The 23,667-nt window shown below is 38.1% G+C and overlaps 1 protein-coding gene across 4 annotated transcripts in view; it reads left to right on the top strand.

Moving 5' to 3' along the window:
• LRGUK (leucine rich repeats and guanylate kinase domain containing) overlaps positions 1–23,667 on the top strand; it is a 101,866-nt gene that overhangs the window by 10,548 nt on the left and 67,651 nt on the right. For all 4 annotated transcript variants that reach the window (XR_015162066.1, XM_086395575.1, XM_086395576.1 and 1 more), the window contains exons 4-8: positions 3,531–3,631; positions 5,162–5,243; positions 14,708–14,832; positions 19,289–19,432; positions 22,255–22,335. Coding sequence is in view for 3 of the 4 variants with exons in the window: in XM_086395575.1 (XP_086251701.1) it covers positions 3,531–3,631; positions 5,162–5,243; positions 14,708–14,832; positions 19,289–19,432; positions 22,255–22,335 (533 nt within the window). In the remaining variant the exon portion in view is untranslated. The remainder of the gene's footprint in view (positions 1–3,530; positions 3,632–5,161; positions 5,244–14,707; positions 14,833–19,288; positions 19,433–22,254; positions 22,336–23,667) is intronic.

Below are 23,667 nucleotides of genomic sequence, written 5' to 3'. Positions count from 1 at the left end.
CTTTAATTTGCATTTGAGTCTACATCTTAATCCTGGCTAGCTGCTTCTGTTCTTATTTGAGCACCAGGGATTCAGAAATATTTTTTCTCCCCTCTCTTTGCTCTCCTTATGTAGTTAGTGGGTTCTTACAGGTCTAACCCTGCCATTTATGGTTCCTTATAAGGTATCTGTTGTGATACCTTCTCACATTTAATGAAATTAGTCACACTTTATTCAAAGCTTGATCCTTGTTTCTGTAATAATTTTCTGATCTTATTTGAAATTTCTGACCTGCTTTTTTCTTCACTGATAACCTTTCTATTCACTTCTTTAGCTCTTTTTTAAAGACCATTAAGGGTCGCTGGTATGGTCTTCTCTGATTTGTTTTCTGATTTCTTCCTCCCATCTGACTGCAGTAATTAAAATTCACTCCTTTCAATGGCTCAGACACATTCCAGCATATTTTAATTCTAAAGTGCTACTGTTTTGAAACACTTTTTAGGACTTTTTTTCTAGTTTCATAAAACTTTTTTTTTTTGTTTTGAAAATTACAAACGTGCACAAGTAGAGAGGTTTGTAATGAATATTCAGGTTCAACAATTATCAGCCCATGGCCCCTCTTGCTCAGCATCCTCCCGTGCTCCCCTCCCCAGGGCTATTTAAGGCAGTTCCCAGACATCATATCATCAGAAAGACTTTTTAATGTTACTAGCAGGTGCTCTTCCCACAATCCATACCTCCAAGATTGTTTCCACTTACTAGATAAGGGGTTGCAGGGACTCCAAGAACTTTTAGTGCTCAATGAAAGGGAAAGAAATGTGGCTTCAGACCTTTACCTCTTGAGCAAGTAGTCCTTGGGAGCAAATGAAGCTTTCCTCTTCAGATCAGTCTCTTTCAACCTTGTATGTCATCTTTTATTAACTCATCAAGTGTCCAAGAACCTACTGGGAGTGAAATGAGTGAAAGTGAAAAGTATTAGTCGTGTCCAAGTCTTTGTGACCCCATGGACTGTAGCCTGGCAGGCTCTTCTGTCCATGGAATTATCCAGACAAGAATGCTAGAGTGGGTAGCCATTCCCTTCTCCAGGGGGTCTTCCCAACCCAGTGATCAAACCCAGGTCTCCTGCATTGCAGGCAGTTTCTTAACCTTCTGAGCCACCAGGGAAGCCCGTGGTGTTGTTCAGTCGCTCAGTTCTGTTCAGTCGCTCAGTCGTGTCCAATTCTGTGACCCCATGCACTGCCGCACATCAGGCTTCCCTGTCCTTCACCATCTGCCAGAGCTTACTCAAACTCATCTCCATTAAGCCAGTGATGCCGTCCAACCATCTCATCCTCTGTTGTCCCCCTCTCCTCCTGCCTTCAATCTTTCCCAGCATCAGGGTCTTTTCCAATGAGTTGGCTCTTCTCATCAGGTAGCCAAAGTATTGGAGCTTCAGCTTTAGCATCAATCCTTCCAATGAATATTCAGTGTTGATTTCCTTTAGGATGGACTGGTTTGATCTCCTTGCTGTCCAAGGGACTCTCAAGAGTCTTCTCAACACCACAGTTTGAAAGCATCAATTCAAAAGCAATGTGTAAGGCATAGTATATATTTTTCTTTTCAAGAGAACAGCTTTTTTGGCCTGATATGGACCAGATTTCAACTTGCATCAGTATTACCTGGAGGGGGTCTGTTAAAACAGGGATGCCCGTGCCACACCCTCAGACTTTCTGATTCTGTAGATCTGAGGTGGGACTTAAAAATTTGCATTTCTAATTACTTCCCCTGAAAGAAGAGACAGGACCAGACTTTGGGAACCATGGATGCAGACATGAGGAGCTCCTGCCATCTGGTGGACACTGGGGTCACTACACCGAGTAGAGAGAGTTAGGAGTCCAGCAACCCAGACGGTGAATTTTTTCTATCAGAGTAATTCAAAAGCGCTCGGCGTATACCAGATGTGAAATGTACTCACGATCCAAGTGGTAGCTGCTGCTTCTGCTTTAAGATAGTGCTCCACGGTACAGCACTTACCTGCCCACAGAAAGAGCAACTTCAAGGGGACATGGGGGCCTGTGGAAATGAAAAGGGTCAATGTAGATAATCGCTGACAGACATGGAGCTGATCTTGTCTGGCGCAAATAGGCAAAACTGTAGCAAATAGCCAAAATTGTGAAGCCATTACACTTCTCCTTAGCTTTCCTCTTACAGGCAGCCTTCCTGGATTTGCTCATGAATTCCCACCAAAGTGTTGATGTCTTAATGTTTTGTAATTTCATGAGAAAGACAGGCTAAAGAAGGCTGAGGTTTAGTCCAGAGAAATGAAGTAGAAATTGGTAGGAATCTCATGGCTTCTGCCACCCTGAGAAGCAAAGATGTCAAGAGGATGGGTGGGGAGGACCCTCACCTTACCAGCTCCACATTCTTCATGGCACAACCCCAGGGTTCGGCTATGCTCCCTTCTCCTGGCCTGGGCGTGACTCTGTTACCTGGCGAAAGGAGAAGCACTTTGCTGGGCTTCAGGGGTGTGAAGGCTGTGTTCTCCTCCAGAGGCCGTCCTCTGAAGAGTTGTGATGGCTGATCACGTGATCTCGAGTGAAAAGATGGGTGGAGACGCCCATTAGTGGTAGAGATGGTGCTCTAAGTCCTTAAGATGTGACTTTTCCCGAGCCTCTCCCTGATTCTCCTGCTGCCCCAAAGTCCGTCTCCTGTCAAGTGGCAGAGAGAAGCAGCACAACGCTTCACTATTTCTTATGTTGTATATGTCATGTCATTAGCACAATTGTCTTTTATTTAGTATTCTAGGTACAGAATATTGGCTGGGGATAAAGTGCAAAACTCAGACATGGTTTTGAACCAGCCCAGAATCAAAGTAAAATAATAGCCATAATTTAAATCACTTCAAATAATTAATGAGATTTAAGATTGAGTCCATCTGAAACAAAATGTAATTTATAACAAAGAACTAATTGTGGCATTTGCCGTCTTTCCGAAAAGACCTAATGCAGTTATTCAGGGGCTAATTATCGAGAGGATTATGTAAAGCTTTAGTTCCTCCAAGCCTGGCATTTTTGAAGCATTGACTGTTAGCAGCCTCGGGGAGAGTGAGCTGGAACTCAGGAAACCTTGGCCATTTCTTTCTTGAAGGTGCTGGAAGATGGGAACAGGAGAGGTGAGGGGGCCCTGGAGAAGAATAGTTCCATTGTAGGGGTGGGGGGCCCTGGAAAAGAAGGTTACACTGTGGGGGGTGGGGGCCCTGGAGAAGAAGGTTACATTGTGGGAGGTGGGGGCCCTGGAGAAGAAGGTTACATTGTAGGCTCATGATGTGAGTTCTATGCTGTGTGTATGTGTGTGTGTGTGTCTGTGTCTGTGTCTGTGTGTCTGTGTGTGTGTTGTTTTGCATATTCCTATTTTTGTTCATTTAATTCATCTGGAATAATTAAGATGTGCTTGCAACTAGCATAATTTTAAAATGTCCTGACATAATGTTTGCTGTTTTTAATGACTTTGTCTAATTTTTACTTTATTGGCTTACCTTATTCTGTATTCATTTCCACTGTCTCTCCTCCCAGATTTGTCTTGTGTGAGCTGTATGCCTTATCTTCTAGAACTTAATGCTTCTCAGAATCACCTGAAAACATTCTTCAATTTCAAGCCACCCAAAAAGCTCAAGGTAGGTTTTATTAATACACTAATTACATGTGTTAACTGAGTGAAATACATTAACAAGCCAAACAGCATCCAAAGAGAATTCAGAGAGAATGAGGTACAGGAAAAATGAGTTTTAAAAAAGGAGAAGGACTTGTGTATCAGTTATTTTAGAAAAAAAAAGAGTCAGATGTTTTTCAGAAGCTTTGCTGAAACCTAGTCTTCAAACCAAAGAATTAACTTCCTTCCTTTTTCTATGGTTCATTTAAATACTAGTTATTGTTTGTTTATTTTTGTTATAGCGGAACAATTTTGTACCTGAAAAATCTGTAAAAATTTCCTGGGGGCTTACGTTTTGCCTTCTTATTGATCCAGCCTTAGCTTCTGTTTAGAAAGCAGTGATTTCAGATCTGCATTCTTGCTTCTCTGCACATGCTTCTGCATTTCTGAGGCAGAATGAAGCCCGAGGAATGTTGATTGACGGAGCAGCTTACTCTGCTATGGAACCCAGTGTCTCATGCTTTAATGTGAATATAGCTCATGTGGCATTCTTGTGAAAATGAGATTCTAACCTAGTAGGTCTGGGTGGGCCTGAGACTCTCCTTTCTAACAACATTCCTGGCAAGCCATTGCTGCTGGTCCATGGAGCATACTTAATTAAGCAGAGAGATCACAGACTGATGGTACCCCAGTTTTCTGCACATTGGAATCACCTGGGAAGTTTTAAAAACTGCTGATGCCTGGACCCCACTCCCAGAGATTCTGATTCAAGTGGGAGAGTAAATTGAGATCGAAACAGAGAAAGTGAAGAAACTGGAAACAGGATATACATATAAACTAGGTGCACACAGGCTCCTGGGAGTTAGAGAAGATGGAGACATGCTGGTTAGGAAGGGTGAGGCTGAGGTTAAGTTCTGAAGGAAGATCAAGAAAGTTTAAAATGAACGCTGAACAAAAGAGACACAGATGTATAGAACAGTCTTTTGGACTCTGTGGCAGAGGGAGGCGGGGATGATTTGGGAGAATGGCATTAAAACATGTATAATATCATATAAGAAATGAATCGCCGGTCCAGGTTTGATGCAGGATACAGGAAGCTTGGGGCTGGTGCGCTAGGATGACCCGAAGGGATGGTATGGGGAGGGAGGTGGGAGGGGGGTTCAGGATGGAGAACACGTGTACACCTGTGGCAGATGCATGTTGATGTATGGCAAAACCAATACAATATTGTAAAGTAATAAAAAAAATAATAATAAAAAAAATTTTATCCACACAAAAAATAAAATGAATGCTGAAAATGGGGAGAGTGACTGCAGAAATGGACAACGTTTCTGTTGTGAGGGGTGTGTGCACTGGCCACAGGGAAGGGTCTCCCCTTACTTCCCCCCACAGTGGACAGAAGAGAGTCCCAGCTAGGAAGTGATTAAACACAGGGCAGGTAAGTCAGCCTGAGTGTATTCTGAACTGGTAACTCCTCATCAGAAAAGACATTCTTCTTGTGCCCAGTAATTGTGTGGTTAAGATGAATAACATCTTGCTCTCTTTCTCTCATCAGAAGGTGGATTTTTCCTACAACCAAATTTCAGAAATGTGCAGTTTATCGGCATATGAGTCTCTCACGAAACTAATTTTGGACAGTATCCTTTGAATGAGTAACGGGGAAAGTTTGGTTAATAGGCCCATGTAGTTAATACATGTGTAATTAATGTGTATATACTGGATGATATGAAGTAGGGCCAGATAGGCAGATTTACTAGAGATGTGTGACTCACTGAAATGGCTCAGCATTGATACTCACAAAATAAAGGAAGGAGGTCTTACTGACCATGGAGTACGATTGTAAGCAAAGCTTGCCAAGAACTTCTTACACCTGAAAAGCTAAGAAGTCAGTCATTCTTCTGATAAACATAGTCTTACTTTTAATTCTAGAACCAGATAAGCTCTGTTTACCCAACTCCCTTCTTCAAATTTGCTTAAACTGGTGCCCTACTTTATGTAAGTCCAGTATCTGAAAATCCAGATACAACCAAAATTAGTGAGTATTTATTTTACAGAAAAATTCATACAAAGCTCCCTTTAACTAGCAGTCTTCTCCAGTGTATTTCAAATGATGCTTCCATAAAAAAACGTTTTAACAGTTATTAAACCAACAACTTTGGATTCGTAGCCAACTTTAGCAACATACCTGTTTCATGAGCCAGGCTCCCGTGCAGACACAGCACCTACTTTCAAGTAGACACACTCCAGCTTCTGGACCCTGAGGGGTTGACAGGGGATCTGTGAGTTTAATGAGCTTGAACTTCTTTACACCAGAGACTGATGTTCTCTGGGTGATAAGGGAGCAGTGCCTTCTCTTTCTCAGTATCTTTCTACCCACCTGAGGATTTTTCGGGGCAGAGTGAAGAATGAATTGATTGCCCTCGGGTGCCTCATTCCAGGGATGTGGCAGCAGCTAATACACACTATACTTGTAATGATGCTGGGATGTGGGGAGAAGAGAAGATACATTTTCTTGAAGGCATATTTTGTAGGAAAAACCCTTTATTTGTATATGATGGAAAGCTTAAAACATAGCATCACTCTCTTTAGAACTTATATGTGAAAATGAGCAATTAGTGGAAATTTAGATGGTGCTCTTGAAACGAGCAAGTGTTCCTGAACGTTGCCTAATAAGAAAATGATCAAAATGAAACAAAATGAAGGAAGGGTTTGTTTTGATGACAAGCTAAAAGGAGTACACGTTAGCAGCACCCGTTCACAGAACCTTCACTTTATGCTTGACTGTTGTACGTGTATTTCATTTGCAAAGAGATACAGTCTGACAGCCCTGAAGCAGTCTGGCTTGGAGATCTCGTCATCTCGGGCCATCTAGAAGAATGCTCCTCAAGGAGTAGCAGCAGCAGCAGCATTGCCTGGAACTTCTTAGAAATGCAGGCTCTTGGAGGCTCCCCCAGACCTCTGAAATCAGAATCTGCATTTTTAACAAAACCTCCAGGTGATGTGAGTTGATATTAAAGCTTGAAAAGCACTAGTCTAGAAGTCAGCTGCCCCCTAAGCCCCAGCCAGCCAGAAGAAATTGAGTGTCCAGAGCCACTTGTGTCCCCCAGGGTACCCTGAGTGACACTGTGACACAGCAGTCTGGAATTTTGTCTCCCAGAAAAATAGTCTCCCATATGCAGCATGGAATTGTCAGAGAAAACAATTCAGTGGTATTTTGGACTGAAGATGCTCTTTAAAACATATCTATCATGAAAGTCTCAATTTCTACTAAATTTATCTTTCCATGTAAAAAGCTAAACTATTATGACTTTGTAAATGTCAGTGGAGGAAGAAATCAGGGTTTTTTTAAAACTTAACTTTAGATGTAACAATGGAGTCTTCTCTCCAAAGTATAAAAAGCTTTAATTACTATATCAGAACGGATTGAAATTCAGAACATGGACACAAAATTAGAATGTACCATAGCACTGTTCCTCACCTGGGTTTTTAAAAATGCAAAGACAAGTACCCAGAACAAGCTTCCCTTCATAAACAACTTCTTAGATAGCTTACAGCTTTGAAAGAGGGTAGGCTAGTTTTTAAACAGTACTAACTATGCCTCTTCCTTTTGTTCTGTTCAGGCATATCATGCTGTGTGTAATTATGTAATTAGAGTTTTGAAAAGACTAAAAAGCTTTAAGATAAAGAATTTCTAGACAACTTTTTAATTCCAGGACATTTGAAAACTTAGATGAAGTGAATAAATCCCTAGAAACATGTTATGTACCAAAGCACTGACTTGGAGATAGAAACACTGAGTAGTCCTATAACTATTAAAGTAACTCATTACAAATTAAAATGAATTAAATATCTTCATACAAAAACCCCACCAGACCCAAACTTTGAAGAACAGACTTTTCAAAAATGAACACATTCTTTCAAAGATTTAAAACAAAAGGCATATGCACAGTTCATTCTAATAAGATTACTTTGATACCCAAACCAGACAAGGAAAGATAAGAGAAAGGAAAATGGCAGGCTTATTTCACTCGTGATATAGACATAGAAATCCTAAACAAAATATGAGCACACTGCATCTGACAATATATGAAAAAGACAATATATCATGACCAAGTTAGGTTTATCTCATGAATGTAAGGCTAGTTTAACAGTAGCAGATTTTAAAATGTCATTAATAACTTGAACAGATTAAGGGAAATAAATCATGTGAGCAATAGATACAGAAAATTTAATAGAATACGTTTTTCCTTCACAATAAAAACTTAGGAAACTAGTAATAGGAAATTTCCTCAACTTGGTAAGAATGTCAACAAAAATATTTGAAACAAACTTTATCTCAACTGGGGGCATGTTAAAAGCGTTCTTTAAACTCAAGGATACAAGGCAAGATAACTACCTTTGCCACTTCTAACCATCATTGTTTTAGAGGTGTTGCTCAGTACCAAAAGATAAGAGAAAGAAATTAAAGGAAAATATAAAGATTGATACAGAGAAAAAGTCATTTTTTATAGATGATGTGATTGTCTACAGAGAATAGGTAAAAGAACTTGCAATAAATTACTAGAAATAATAGAGTTTTGAGAGTTCAACAAGATAGTTGGATATGATTTCAATAAACAGAAATCAGCTGCGTTACTCTACACCACAAACAAGCAACATAGAAAACACAACCTTTAAAAGAAACACTATTTATAAGAATATATTTCTTATTAAAAATGAATAAGACCTGTAGAGGGAACATAGTAAAACTTTATTGATAAGTATTAAAGACATAGCTGAAGGGAAATATATTATGCTCCTGGATATGAAGATGGGAGAAGGTATGTAAAAATAATTTTATAGAAAATGGATCAGAAAGACTAATAAACATATGAAGACATGTCACCCTCACTTGTACTCAGGGAAATGCAATTCAAGACCACGAGATACTGTGTCACAGCCATTCAATTGGCAGAATGTAAGAAATCTAAAAATACCCCACGTTGGAGAACACCTAGGTCAAGAGGATCTCTATTTTTCTTCCTACAGCTGTGAAATTAGTTCAGCCACTTTGGAAAGCAATTTTGTGCAGTTTTGTGAGGTTGAACACCCACGTTTTGTGACCTAACCCTTTCATTCTTATGTCTAGGAAGTTTAGCATACGTGTACCTGGAGGCGTGTGTAAGAATGCTCGTAGCAACACTGCTTATAACAGCAAAAATTGAAATAGCCCAAATGCTCCTTGATAAGAGAGAGCATAAATAAATTATGGTATACTGATACAACAGCATTATCATACAGTAGTGGAAATGAATGAACTCTATCTCCATGTGCCAGTTCAGTTGGCAGTTAATAAAACCAAATATAGTTGAGGTTTAAAATCAAAGGGGAAAGAAAAGAATAGGCAATTCAGCCTAGGGGTTATCTCTGAGAGAGGGACATCAGGATGTTACAGGAGACATGGCAGCTCAGGACTCTAAGACACAAAATAGGCCACTACCAAGCCTTCTTAAGTCTTAGATTTGGAACCAGGACTTTTCTGCCATATCCTTTGGGTTAAGGCAGGTCATGGGTGCAGCCTGGATTCAAGAGGAGACACCTGTACAAGAGCATGAATAAGCAGAGGCATGTATCAGACTACCACTGACCTGTGTTTCTAGGAATATTCATCAAAGTTTTAAAAGTAAATAGAAGCAGGCCGAGTATGACCAACAATGTACCCATTTTCCATTAAAAAATTTTTTAATTTGAAAATTAGAAATTAATTTCCTTGAAAATTATTATTTACCAAACTTCAAACTTTAGCTCTATCAGAATTCCCTGGAGAGCTTGTTAAAACACCTATTGCTGGTCCCCATCCTCCAGAGCTTTTGCTTAAGTAAGTCTGGAGTGGTACCTGCGAATTTGCATCACTAACAAGTTCCTGTTGTTCAGTTGCTAAGTTGTGTCCAACTCTTAGTGACCCTGTGGACGGCAGCCCGCCACACTCCTGTCCTTCGCTAGCTCCCAGAGTTTGCTCAAATTCATGGCTGTTGAGTCAGTCATGCTATCTGACCTTCTCATCCTCTGCCAATTTCTAAGTGATGCTGATATTGCTGGTCTGAGAACCACACTTCTGAGATCCACAGCTCTAACCTAATCAGTCCGTCTCTATTATATTTTGAATATCATGTTTTTTTAATCTGATACCATTCTACTTGTCCTTTTTTAAATGCTTTAGAAATTTAGCTGTTACCTATTTTAAACTGTTTAAATTTGTTCAAGCTATCTTCTATTTGAGGGGAAAGAAATGCACCTTTGTTTAAAATAAAATTAGAAGTATAATTATCAATATTAGAAGCAGTTATTTAGAATAAAAACAAATCAGCTAATCAAACTAGTCGTGCTGACAATGTGATTGTAGTAGATTATGTTAATAACTCAATGTCAGTTATACGATACTAACTTTTTAGTTTATTATACTATTTTGTCCTTTGTAGGTGGGCAACTGATGATTAATTGATAAGCACCCCAAAATGAAAGAAGATAAACTTTACCAAGGATAAGTACATTTGTTTAGGTTTAAGAAAGGATGCAGCTTATTCTTTACCTATATACTAATTGATTGTTCACTGGAATTTATTCTATGATTATAAAATCATGAAATTTTGAAAAATTGATTCATAGAATTTTTAAATCTAGACAGCTCTAGGGATCATCTAGTGCTGTTAGTTTATTTTTTTTTTTCTTTTCTTTTTTCTTTTTTGTCTTTAGTGCTATTATTTTATGAGAGAGAAGCCCAAGACCCAAGGACATGTCCAAGATTATTTGGTAAATGGTTGAACCAAGACTAGTCTTCTGAATTCCATTGTTCTTCCTATGTTGCAATTCATTGAATAATTACTACTTTTATCACATAGCCATTTAAAGTGTATGCGTGTTTCATTTCTTAAAGAGATTCACTCTCAGAGTGAAGAACATTTTTCACTGGTAAGGTGATATACATCCTTCAGGATTGATTTTGATTAAAGCCATCACTGTGGTTCTTGCCACTAAGAGAATTGTGATGGATTTCCTACTTATTTCTTAGTAACTGTTTTCTATACACCAGGCCCATATTTTATGATTGTAGACAAATGAATAAGAGCAAATACCAGAGTAGCGAATAATTCATGTCAAGCACTGCGAACTGCTGACAGCATCACCAAAATGTAAAAATATATTGTTGGGCTTTTCCCTAGCTGGAAAGTTATGCTTATGTGCCTTTGGGTTCCTTCACTCAGTCTCCATGAGGATCTAACATTCCATAGTAAAAGATTTATTCATAGGGTCATAAAACTTTAGAGTTAGAATGCAGTATGTTGATTCTTAGTTCTTTGAGTCTCTTTCTCCTAATAGTGGCCTTTTAAAATTGAAATATACCTAAGAGAATTAAACTAGTAAACTAATTCATTGTAACATTTTAATGACTTAACTGATTATATTTCTTCTTACTGGGTAGTCCCAAGACCTATTAAAGAATGTGAAAGAATAATGTTAGGAGGAAGGGCAAGTAACATTTCATGAAGGTCCTCAAGAAAATGAGATGGGAGAGATAAAGTTATTCCTGAACTCAGAACGTCGGATGGACCAGTCCTGCATATTGACTATTGTCATTGCTGATAGTCACATATGATGTAACTGTGGAAGTAATTAGTGAAGAAAGCTCTTATACCACGGTTAAAAGTACTCTTAAGAACATGATTGCAGTTGATCCTTGAATAATGATAAGAGTTAGGGACCAACCCAGAGCAATCGAATATCCTCACAGAACTTTATAGTAAGTTCTTTGTTAGCCACAGTTCTGCATCAGTGGAGTCAACCAAGCTCAATAGACGGTGTATCACTGTAGTATGCATTTAGTGAAAAAGAAAAAACAACTCAAGTATAAGTGGTCCCATAAATTTCAAACCTGTGTTTCAAAGGTCAGCTGTAATTTATAATGCTTGAAATTCCTTGAAATTTAAAGAGGAGTGAAGAGTTGGGAAACAGATGGTTTTGGTGAAATGGAAGTATTTATCAACAGAGATGTTCAGTCAATTCCTCACCCTTTGCCCCAGTATAGAAGCCCTGGCCATGACTGCAGGGGGCATCTGAATTGCTCCTTCTTTTGGCCCTTGCAGCACTAACTTCATAATACATGACTTTCCCTCCTATTCAAAGCTAGAGAGTAAACTGAACGTAGTCTCTCATGTCTTGGAAAATCATTATACACACAGTCAACAAGCTTTCCTTTTCAATTCCCATTATCTCTTGATGGTTTCTCCTGCCTGCTTCCCATGGGAGTCCTTCCTGACTCAGCCACTGACAAGCATTTGTTTTACTCTCCATCATAACTGAGTATCTTCATTTCTGCTGAGGCTGAGCTACCAAGACCCTAGGGCTCCTGAAATAGGACGTAAGAGACTATTGCTTCCTGGGCTAGAGTGAAACCGTTGTCCATTTGAAGTTTTCCATGCTTAATTTTTCTTACCAAAGACTGCTACTCTGAGGATATTTTAATTCATCTATGGAGTGATTATTTAAACAGCTCAAAGAAAATGGAAGCAGAAAGAAGGATCGTGTTTATGAGCATAAATGTCTGTCTGTAGGGCTAGTCTGGCGGGAAGCTTTGTGAAAGTGGTTTTGAAATGCGTGCTAACAATAAGCAGAATTATGCTTCCGCCTAAGGATTGAATCTGGACCCTGTGAGGAAAATCGAGGAATTTCCAGTTCATTTGGCAGTATTTTCTCATCATTGCTCTTAGTTTCTTAATTAACAGCTGTCTCTGGCCTTGTTCTTTCAGAATCCATCCTGGCCTGAATCCTTATTTGTGTGCTATTGACCAGGAGGCAGAGGATATGATTCCTTAGCCTCATGTGCTTGTAATTTAGTAACAATAACATCTTGTAAGTGTGAGGTACTTGATAGTTTGTACAACTCATTCACACCTATTTTCTAAATGTTTTTCCTCATGATCTAACTTTTGGGCTTCATGGCAACCTGATGTTGTCTTCATTGTACAGATGAAAAATCTGAGCAGAGAGAAATTATGTCACATAACTAGTAAGTAATAGAGTTAGGATAACTGCAGATAATTATGAAGCAAAATGTATGTTTTTGTGATACTTACGGTCTGTTCCTTTCTCTTCAAAGCATTTGTTGGTTCTGAGATTGATCTCCATAGGTGGGGTGTTCAAAGTTGACCAGAAAAGGCTGTGGGGAAGAAACAGTTTGTCTAGAGTGAATACCAAGAATTGGAATTGCCCCGATATTTACAGTTATAATAAACACTGCCAGATTGCCTCCAGAGAGGCTGCACCATAATGAACCCTCTCACTCAGTGGTATGAAAGAATCTATTCTTCAAAACTTTTAAAATGTTTGCCAAACCGATAGGCAAAGAATAACATCTTGATTTACTTTCTCCTGACTACAGGTGAAGCAGAGTGTCTTTTCATATGTTTTTTATGTTGGCGGTGGTGGTGTAGTTGCTAAGTTGTGTCTGACTCTTGTGACCACATGGACTGTAGCCCTCTATCCATAGGACTTCCCAGGCAAAAATACTGGAGTGGCTTACCATTTCCTTTTCCCTGTTATGTTATGTTAGCCACTTGGATTTTCTCTTCTGAGAATTTCTTGATTATATTCTTTCCCCATTTTCTGTTGGGCTATTGTGATCTTTATATTTTCTAGATACTTAATTCTTTGTCTACTCTGTATGTTGTGAATATACGTTCTCCAAGCCTGTCACTCGTACTTATTTATGTAATTAAAAAGTAATGGAGAAATGAGGCTATTCATCAAAAAGCAATGCTTAATATGCCAGTCTAAAGCAAATGTTAAAAAAAAGAGAAAACTTAAAAAGTGGAATTTTAAATTAAATCCTGAAGAATGAGCAGATTTTAGAAATAATTAGGAAAGCAGTGTATAAAAAAAAAGAAAGTCAAGTGTAAATTCCTGAACTATTAAGAAGATGGACCTGGCAGAACTGGAAAATTCTCACTGGATTATAATGGGGATGAAATTCAAATAAATAGCTTTTGCTTAAAGTAAAGGGTCTTAAATGCCAGAGTGAAGATTTTGGAATTTGTCCTGTAAGAATTTGTTAATTAAGCATGATAACCAGTCAATATTTTGAAAAAAATTTAACCTGACTATAGGGTGTAAGATGACTTGAAGACAAGAAGAAATGTAGGTTAGAGGTACGCACTTGTATCAAAGCTGAATTAAGTTGGAGATGAAAAACAATGGCATGTTTGAAGAGATGTTTTAAAGCAAAAAATGCCAGGTCTTGGTGATGACTGGACGCCCTGAAGATGACAGTTGGCTGAGAAAATGGTGATGTCTTAGGCTACTTGGGAAGGAAAACTGAGCTTTGGTGGAGAATGACATTAAATCCTGGAAATTTGCCAAAAAGCTGTTCCTCTCCAAATTTTCTCACATGACCCATTTTCTGCAGATGACATCTCCCGGGCTATTTTCCCAGTTATGGGGATGATAAAGCACGTGTACTTCCCCAGGACAACCCTGGATTCAGAAGTTCTGCCTGTAGGAAAGTACAAGAGTTTCCCATGAAGACCATTAAGGGAGCAAAGGAAAAATGCTGCCAAAGAGGCAGCTTTGAACCACCCTGGTGGTTTCACTTCTGGCGATTGCTTTTTCCTCACCAATTAAATGAGTCACATATGAACACAAATGCAACTGAGTGCACTCAAAAGCTGTTCCTTTAAAAAAAAATAAATAAGTACTGCTAGGACTAACTTCTTTCTTTTCTTTTTCTTTTTTTTTTTTTAAAGTTTTTATTGGAGTAGATTTGATTTACAATGTGTTTCAGGTGTACAGCAAAGTGAATCAGGTATGTTGCTAAGTTGATATATATGAAGTATATGTATACATACACACACACACACATATTTACATCCATTCTTTTTCACGTGTTTTCCCCATGTAAGTATTAGCTTACATATAAAAAATATTTTAAGATGTGGCATGCTTTGTATTGGGCATGTAGTACTTTTTATTTATGCGGTTGTCATTTTTCTAATGATGATTTGACACTGATTCATTGTTTCTTCAAAATGTTTCCAGTAACATTTTCCTTAAACATAGTCGTGGTGTACAGGCAATGAGATAACTGAAATCAGTGGACTAGAGCTGTGCAGCAGCCTTACCTACCTTAGTTTGGCCAACAACAAGATCACAACCATTAATGGCTTAGGCATGTTACCAATCAAAATACTTTGTCTGGTGAGTCTACCAAAAGTATTATTCTTTATAGAAGTACCAATTAATGTCTTAGTAAATATATGAATGATAGCTAGGATTTTTCAGTTTTATAAAGAGCTAGTTTCTTTATGTAATGTCGTGATCTTCCGTTTTGTTTGCTCCTTTTCATATCTGGTTTGTTTATGTGTGTTTGATGAATATTTCATGCTTAAAGTAAAATGATTTTCTAACTTGGAATACAAATTCCATTTTTTAAAAGACTGACTTTACCACTAAGAAAGAAAGGCATACTTTTAGCACCTGTTAAGAATATAGTTATAATGTCTTATTAATGCAATAATATTTAAACATATTTAAGCATAATATTTGGACTTCCTTGGTGGCTCAGCGGTAAAGAATCCACCTGCCAATGCAAGAGACACAGGTTTGATCCCTAGGTCGGAAAGATCCCCTGGAGAAGGAAATGGCACTCACTCCAGTATTCTTGCCTGGGAAATGCCATGAACAGAGGAACTTGGCAGGCTACTGTCCATGGGGTTGCAGAGTCGGAAATGATTTAGTGACTAAACAACATGAAGAAGTGTAATATTTATTGCAGTTAAAGCATCATTGCAAAAAAAAAACCTTCATTACTTTCAAATGAACCACTGGGCACTGAATTTTGGCAATCCTTTTATATCACTATATGCTAGTCTCCCATTCTAGAAAACCAGAATTATGAATAAATTTATTCATAATTTATTATGAATGAATAAATAAAGTTCACTTATTCTCTCTGGCTGAGAATAAATGAACAATTTCCTTCAGAAAGTTAATATTTTAAATTTTTTCCCCATGAAGAGCACTATCCTTAAGCTATATGACATGGTCTCTGACTATGACTGAAAGAAAACACAGACAACTTACTTAAAAATCAGCAGGATCATATTAGTTCCAACCAAAAATACAGTATTTTTGAAGTAATAGTCTAGCTCACTAGTTTGGGGGCTGATAAAGTAGTTTGTGGATGATGTAGGAGTCTTTCTTCTTCTTTCTTACCCTTGGATGGCTTTTCTATTCTTCATTTTATCTGTCACAGGATAGGCAGGGATTTTAAGCCATGAGACTAGTAATTTATTAATTTCTTAAGTTAATATCCCACAGAAGATTGTCGAACTGTTGTTTAAATTCTGTTATCTGCAGATTTTTTACAAATATGATGCATTATTTCTGTCTTGTTTAACTATAGACAGCTGATGGTTGGCTATGTGTTAATTTTTCTTTCCCCGAGCTTGAAGCCTGAAGTGCTTTTTCAGGACTCTTCACTCCTTACGGTGAATTAGATGAGGGCACACTACTGATTGCCAGTAGAGACGTGGTAAAGTTTAATTATTCCCCGGAAGTTTCATGTTTTCTGTCCACCAAGGCACAGTGGCAAAGCTGTAAATGAAAATGACTTCGGCAAGTCAAATTGCAAACTTAAAAATTATAAAAGAAAGTCACATTTAAAAATTACGATAATTTGAAGGATTCTTGGCAGTATGTTCTATTCAATTTGCAGCTTGTTACAACTTTATCCTTTTCTTTATGTATCTTTTTACATTGCATTCCTGTTCACTTTAAGTAGAGCATGATATGCGGAAAGAGATACACAGCTGTGCATAAGGCAATGAGAATTCAGCTCATTATTAAGAATAACAACACATAGCACTTTTATCGTAAGACTTTGTTTCAGTAACTGAATAAGTAAACTGTGTTGACAGTTTCATCTCAAGCAGCTTTTAGAAAAAGCATTAAAAAACTTACTTTTCCTACAAGTAGATTAGATGGATTGTTCCCCATTCCCTTTCCCGTCATCCAAGATTAACTAGAAAATACAGAATTTTCCATCATTCATTTTCCTTAAAATTTTTGAGAATGGTAAAGTTTTCTTTTCCATATATTAATAAAATACATAAAATGAGACTCATTTGTTTCAATAGTTTTTCATGCTTTTTTAAAAAATTGTGGTATCAGTAAAACAATTGTACTGCTGAAAGTAATTCCCTTTATTGAGATAAATTCAGAGGAAAAAAAAGAGCCATTCACTATACAAACCAATTGTTAATTCCCTACCATCAACTTCTACAATAAATATTAAGGGAAAATGTGGTTCACTCATGGTCTGTTCTGCCAGCCACCTCCTTTAGCAAGTAAGGGCAATCCATTCCAAACTTCAAAAAATCATTGTGTCTCAGTAAAAGTCATTTGTTTTTTTTTTCCCCTCCCAACTTGGGAGATTGAGACTATTTCTCATTTCATTTATTTAATAAAACAGTTTCTCTCTAACTGCTCCCTTTTCCCTGCTCAACATGATGAAACATGCAAGAGGAACTGTTCTTGCAGAAACTGGCCATACGCTTTGAGCAGAGACGTATCGGGTTTTCATCATTGGATAAAAGATTTGACTAGATGACTTTCAACTCAAATTCTGATTTGACATATTTCTCAAGTTCTGCTTTCTTTTATGACCGTAGACTATCTAATTAAACATTTCTATGCCTTACTCTGCTCTTGAGCATCTACCACTTTGAAAGCCATCAGAGACACACTAAAAAAGAATTACAGTTTATCTTCCACATCTATGGCACATCAAAAGTCTTTAGGAAGAAGTGTATTATGTATAAACTTGATATGTGGGTATATTTTAAATAGGATATTGAGGTCCTATTTCAATAAGTTAAATTAATATGGACATTATGTTCAGTGTAGTTTTTTCCTTTCCTTTTTCTATTACTCTTTCTAGAACTTTTTTGAACAGTAGGAAATTTGACTTAGGCAAATGGGGTCATTAGTATTCTTCCTTCTCATTATGGAATTTTTCAGACATATATAAAAATAAAGGGAATAGTTTAATGAATCCCATGTACTATCATCCAGCTTTATAGATTATCAACATTTTATTAATATATTTTAAAGAACCATAAAATTATATTAATGAATATAAATCTTGCTCATTATTAAAGTGAAATCTTATGAAAAATTGGGTGAAAATGAGCTCTTACTATTAAATGTATCAGGAAACATGTACCAGGAAAAATATTATAGATGGTAGAGAATACTAAAATTTTTTAGTTATAAAGTGGTCAGTAAAAGTTTTAAAAGGTTAAGGATGGGTATAACATGGCATTAGTTGAAACCTCAAAATTACTCTTTACTGTGATTCTCAACTCAGAGTTTAGCTTTACTGGGACATATTCTTATACTTCAAAGACTAATGAGCACAAGGAATTTTGCATGTGTTGGGAAATGTACAAGAAAATGCAAATTGTTGTTACCACCATAATTTGTGTTATGGGTTCATGGGGGTTGGAAAAGAGAACAACATTTAAGTCTTATATCTTTCTCTGTATGAGCACAAGGAATTTTGCATGTGTTGGGAAATGTACAAGAAAATGCAAATTGTTGTTACCACCATAATTTGTGTTATGGGTTCATGGGGGTTGGAAAAGAGAACAACATTTAAGTCTTATATCTTTCTCTGTTTCATGGTGTTGTCTAAGAAGATGTTTATGTGTGAATTATTTAAGAACTTAGTTTGTGTATGTATTGTTGTAAAACATGCCACCCCAAAATGTAGTGGTGTTGAGAAATTCTGTTAGTGAACCATTTTGTTATTTTGCAGTTCTGTAATCTGAGCTGGGCTCAGATGGGTGGTTCTGCTGGTCTTGCCTTGTCCAGCTAGCAGATTGACTGGGGGCTGGGCTCAGCGGAGATGCTACAGTAGCTGAGTTTCTTCTCTCTCTCTAGTCTCAGGGCTCCTCTCTGTTTAACATCTCCACAGATTCTTTCTAGAGGAGCTAGAGTTCTTACATGGCAGCTCAGGGCTCCAAAACACAAAAGGAGCCACTGCCAGGCCTTCTTATGTCTTAGATTTGTAACTAGGACACTTGTGCCATATTCTTTGGGTGAAGGCAGGTCATAGGTGCAGCCTGGATTCAAGAGGAGAGAAAGGTACCAAGAGCATGAATAAGCAGAAGCATATATCAGACTGCCACAAACCTTGTGATATGAAGTGATTATATTCAGAATATTTCTGAAGACAGAGTAGATGTGGGAGTTGTAGCATTCAAGTGGTTTGTTAAAATGGCCATGAAAGAATTGTTGTTAAATTTATATTTCTAAAGAGGAGCATGGAGTCATGCTGCCATTAGGCTTGAGGTTAGCAATGTCCAAATTTTATACTGCCTAGCTTTTGTCTTTCTTACTGAACAATGTTCCTATGAACATTTATCTGCTTATCTCTAGCAAAAAATATTAAGTTCTGAGTCTTCCAGCTGAAATACCGTGATTTCTTTCTATGATGTATGTATATGTGTTTAGGGAGGTGAATGATGGGAATAGAGGGAGACAAGAATGTCTTACTGATTTTAAGAGGTTTGAGGCAGTGTACCCAGAATGAAAACTTGTCACTGCAGTTTTCTCTTTAGGACATTAAGTGTATTTTTATCAATTTTAGAGCAATAACCAGATTGAGAAGATGACAGGTTTGGATGACCTAAGAGTCCTGCAGATCCTCGATCTGAGCCAGAATCAGATCAGTAGCCTCCAAGGCTTAGAGGGTCATGATTTCTTGGAAGTGATCAACCTCGAGGATAATAAGGTAATGTCATACTTTAAGTGTCTTGGTTTTAGTGTCTACATAAGAGAACATATTAGGACCCATTATTAATGTCTCAAGTGCTATCACATGCAATGCCAGCTCAGAAATATTCTAGAAAACCTCCTGGAGCAATAGGTGAAGGGCTTTTTTATTTTTTTAATAAATAGTGATTCTTAGCTTTTAAGCATTCCTGATTTCATAATTTTGAAGGTTTAAACTGCAACCAAGGGCGCATGACTTTGTGAAGTAGATATGTTCATGTGAAATTTGGGGTAGAAAGATTGCATTAGGAATGTCTGACATGTCAGAGCAGGGAAACTGGAGCCAAGAGAATAGCCTCAGGCTGGTGTTGCCTCCATTTAATGAGAAGAGACCCAGGAAGTGAATTCTCATATCCTATTTGTAACAATAGCCTATGTTTGCAACTTGGATACATTTGGAGACTGGACTTATTCAGATTTCCATTCTGGCTTAATGCACACATTACTTCACAAATTATATCAATTGGCTTTCACTCTGAATTATATTTTATTTTTAATAAAGCATGTATGCTCCTAATAATGATATATTCAGTTGGTACCTGTAGCTCACTTCTTCTGCGATAAGATCTACTTTGTGATTTTATTCATCTTGAGTACTTTGTTGTATTTTTGGGAAAGATCTCACAAGTAAGTTGATTATTTACTTCTTGAAAATGAAAAGTCTGCCTGACCCTAAAAGAGACATAGAGAGTATAAGATGAATTTCTGAGGAGACGTTTCTCTGTTCAGCCGTGATGGTGCTCATCAGCTGAATCTAATGACTTTCTCCAGTGAGCTTCCATTAGCTGTTATATTTCTAAAAATCAAAAAAAGGACAGTCTTTAAGTCTGGCAAGAGTGGATTTTTAATAACAGGAAAAACTGTTCCTCATTTTCATGTGACTTGCATATTAAATGGTCAACTTCTAAGCTTAATGCGTTTGTTCACTGTCCCATATGTCTTATGAAGTCATAGACTTCATGAAATTATTAGACTTAAGAAGTCATAAGACCTAAGAAGTCATAAGACCAGGTTCCAAATCTCTTCATATGGTTTTGTGGTTGTTGTTGTTCAGTCACTCAGTCGTGTCTGACTTTGCGACCCCATGGACTGCAGAACGCCAGGCTTCCCTGTCCTTATCCATCTCCTGGAGCTTGCTCAAACTCATGTCCATCGAGTCAGTGATGCACCCCAACCATCTCATCCTGTGTCATCCCCATCTCCTCCTGCCTTCAATCTTTCCCAGCATCAGGGTCTTTTCCAATGAGTCAGTTCTTCTCATCAGGTGGCCAAAGTATTGGAGCTTCCGCTTCAGCATTAGTCCTTCCAGTGCACACTCAGGACTGATCGCCTTTAGGATGGACTGGTTGGATCTCCTTGCAGTCCAAGGGACTCTCAAGTGTCTTCTCCAACACTACGATCCAAACATATCAATTCTTTAGCCCTTAGCTTTCTTTATACTCCAACTCTCACATCCATACATGACTACTGGAAAAAACATAGCTTTGACTAGACGGACCTTTGTTGGCAAAGTAACGTCTCTGTTTTTTAACATGCTGTCTAGGTTGGTCATAGCTTTTCTTGCAAGGAGCAAGCATCTTTTAATTTCATGGCTGTAGTCACCATCTGCAGGGATTTTTGAGCCCTCCAAAATAAAGTCTGTCAATGTTTCCATTGTTTCCCCATCTATTTGCCATGAAGTGATGGGACCAGATGCCATGATCCTAGCTGTTTGAATGTTGAGCTTTAAGCCAGCTTTTTCACTCTTCTCTTTCATCTTCACCTAGAGGCTCTTTAGTTCCTCTTTGCTTTCTGCCATAAGGGTGATGTCATCTGCATATCTGAGGTTATTAATATTTCTCCTGGCAGCCTTGATTCTAGCTTGTGCTTCATCCAGCCTGGCATTTCAAATGATGTACTCTCCATATAAGTTAAATAATCGGGGTGACAGTATACAGCCTTGATGTACTCCTTTCCCAATTTTGAACCATTCCATTGTTCCATGTCTGGTTCTAACTGTTGCTTCTTGACCTACATACTGGTTTCTCAGGAGGCAGGTAAGGTGGTCTGGTATTCCCATCTCTTTAAGAATTTTCCACAGTTGTTGTGATCTACACAGCCGAAGAATTGTTGCTTTTGAACCATGTTGTTGGAGAAGACTCTTGAGAGTCTTCTCAAGAGTTATGTATAACTCATAAATGTACAGTTTAGCAAAGAGTTTTCAGGTGAAGTCATGTAACATTGACATCAAGAAATATGTCATGCAACTTGCCATTTTTATCTTTTCTTAAAACAGTGACCTCATTGATAAAATGATAGAGCTGCATGCAGTAAGAAGGCTTCCCCAGTCACAAATAACCACAATAACCTGCAGAACCAGTGGTGGGGAGGGGGACTGGGGAACTGGAGGCTAGATAGGATGAGTGATGGGGAGAGCCGCATAGCCCATGCGTGCCTTTGTTGCATTTTCTCTGTTTCTACATACTATTTTATTCCTGCCTTAAATGTGGATGAGATGAGGAACATCTGTCCACCTCACTGTTTTCTATCCAGAGGGGAGAAAAGAAAATGTGACTGTGAGTTTACATTTATTGAAGGAATATGCAGTTATTCTCTTGTTCTGTGTGACTTTATGGAATTCTCATTGAAAAGCTAGATATTCACAAGAGCAATTTTTAAAATAAGTTGAGTTTAAAGGATCCAGTGTAGCTCCTCTTATATTATGTTCTCTGTTGTCTTGGTACATTTAGTCTGTTGATAATATTGTCTGTGTGTGTGTGTGTTTGTTTTTCTGTTAAACAGGTTGCTGAGCTGGGTGAAATAGAATACATTGAAAACCTACCTCTCCTTCGAGTTCTCAATCTTCTGAGAAATCCAATTCGGGTAAGACGTCCTTTGTTTTGAGGGTGGGGGTTAGGGATGAGAACATTCTTGGAATTCTTCTTTATGAAATACTTTTGATAGAACATGAAGAATGTGAATACAGTGTGTTTATCACCATTCTCTATTAGAAGGGTAAGCAAAGTCATACCCGTGCTCCACCACTGGTGCAGGTAAAGCCTGAAATTGAATATTAGTTGTCTACTCTGTATGACCATTTGTGACTCATCCACATGGTAACAAAGATTATCAAGAGGGACCTATTGAGATTATAGAGCAATGTCTTTTTAGTGTAAGAATGCCTGAGGTGTGGAGAAGGCAATGGCACCCCACTCCAGTACTCTTGCCTGGAAAATACCATGGACGGAGGAGCCTGGTGGGCTACAGTCCATGGGGTCGCTGAAGGTCGGACACGACCGAGCAACTTCACTTTCACTTTTCACTTTCATGCATTGGAGAAGGAAATGGCAACCCACTCCAGCGTTCTCGCCTGGAGAATCCCAGGGATGGGGGAGCCTGGTGGGCTGCCGTCTCTGGGGTCGCACAGAGTCGGACACGATGGAAGCGACTTAGCAGCCTGAGGTGTAGATGGAATGTGGCTCCTATTTTATATCAGGGAGAAGTCTAAGATTAGACACCTAAAGAAATTATCCTGGCGATTGCTGTAAAACTGGCATTGTAAAATGATTATAGGAAAAAAATCATTTATATCCTAGTGATTCTTCACCTTTGGATATCAAAGATCCAGGCTTTTTCTTTTTTCTGGGTCCTCTCTTTTTTGTCACCAATGATAGATCCTTTCTGCTCAACTCTGTCCCTCCCTCTTTGTGCAAATGTCATTCATTCCCCTTTGAATCTATATCCTTTGCTCACTTTGCCGTAGATTCTCGAATTTGTATATATCTCTGAGTACCTTTCTTTGTGCGTGTATGACTTGAGAAACATAACTAGGCAGGCAAAAAATCAAAATGAAAAATGAAAAGTACAGTCTGAAAGTAAAAACAACGCTTGGTATGGGAATAGTGGCAGACACTGTAAAAGCGTCCCCTGGAAAGGAAGGGGTTTAAAGTGGCCATCCCTCCCAGTTTCAGACCCATAAAGAGCATCCAGGTGTTTGCATAAATAAATAGCCCAAACCCTTTCACAATGTTACCTCATTTATTTATAAGCCCCTCCCACATATGCACTTTGAAGTACACAAAAGATGCCATTGTATATTCATTTCATGTGTATTCTCATCTACAAAATGCATCACCCACTTAATATCTTTCCCTTCAAAGAGACGTAGCTTCTTGATACAATGTAACTAATTATATTTCTAAAAAGCAGATAGTC

The sequence above is a fragment of the Bos grunniens genome, chromosome 4, assembly GCF_055505025.1.
Source record: "Bos grunniens cultivar Pamir isolate PY7600 chromosome 4, Bosgru_T2T1.0, whole genome shotgun sequence".
Lineage (NCBI taxonomy): Eukaryota > Metazoa > Chordata > Mammalia > Artiodactyla > Bovidae > Bos > Bos grunniens.
The sequence above is the reverse complement of the archived record's forward strand: the minus strand, read 5'-3'. Positions and strand labels throughout refer to the sequence as shown.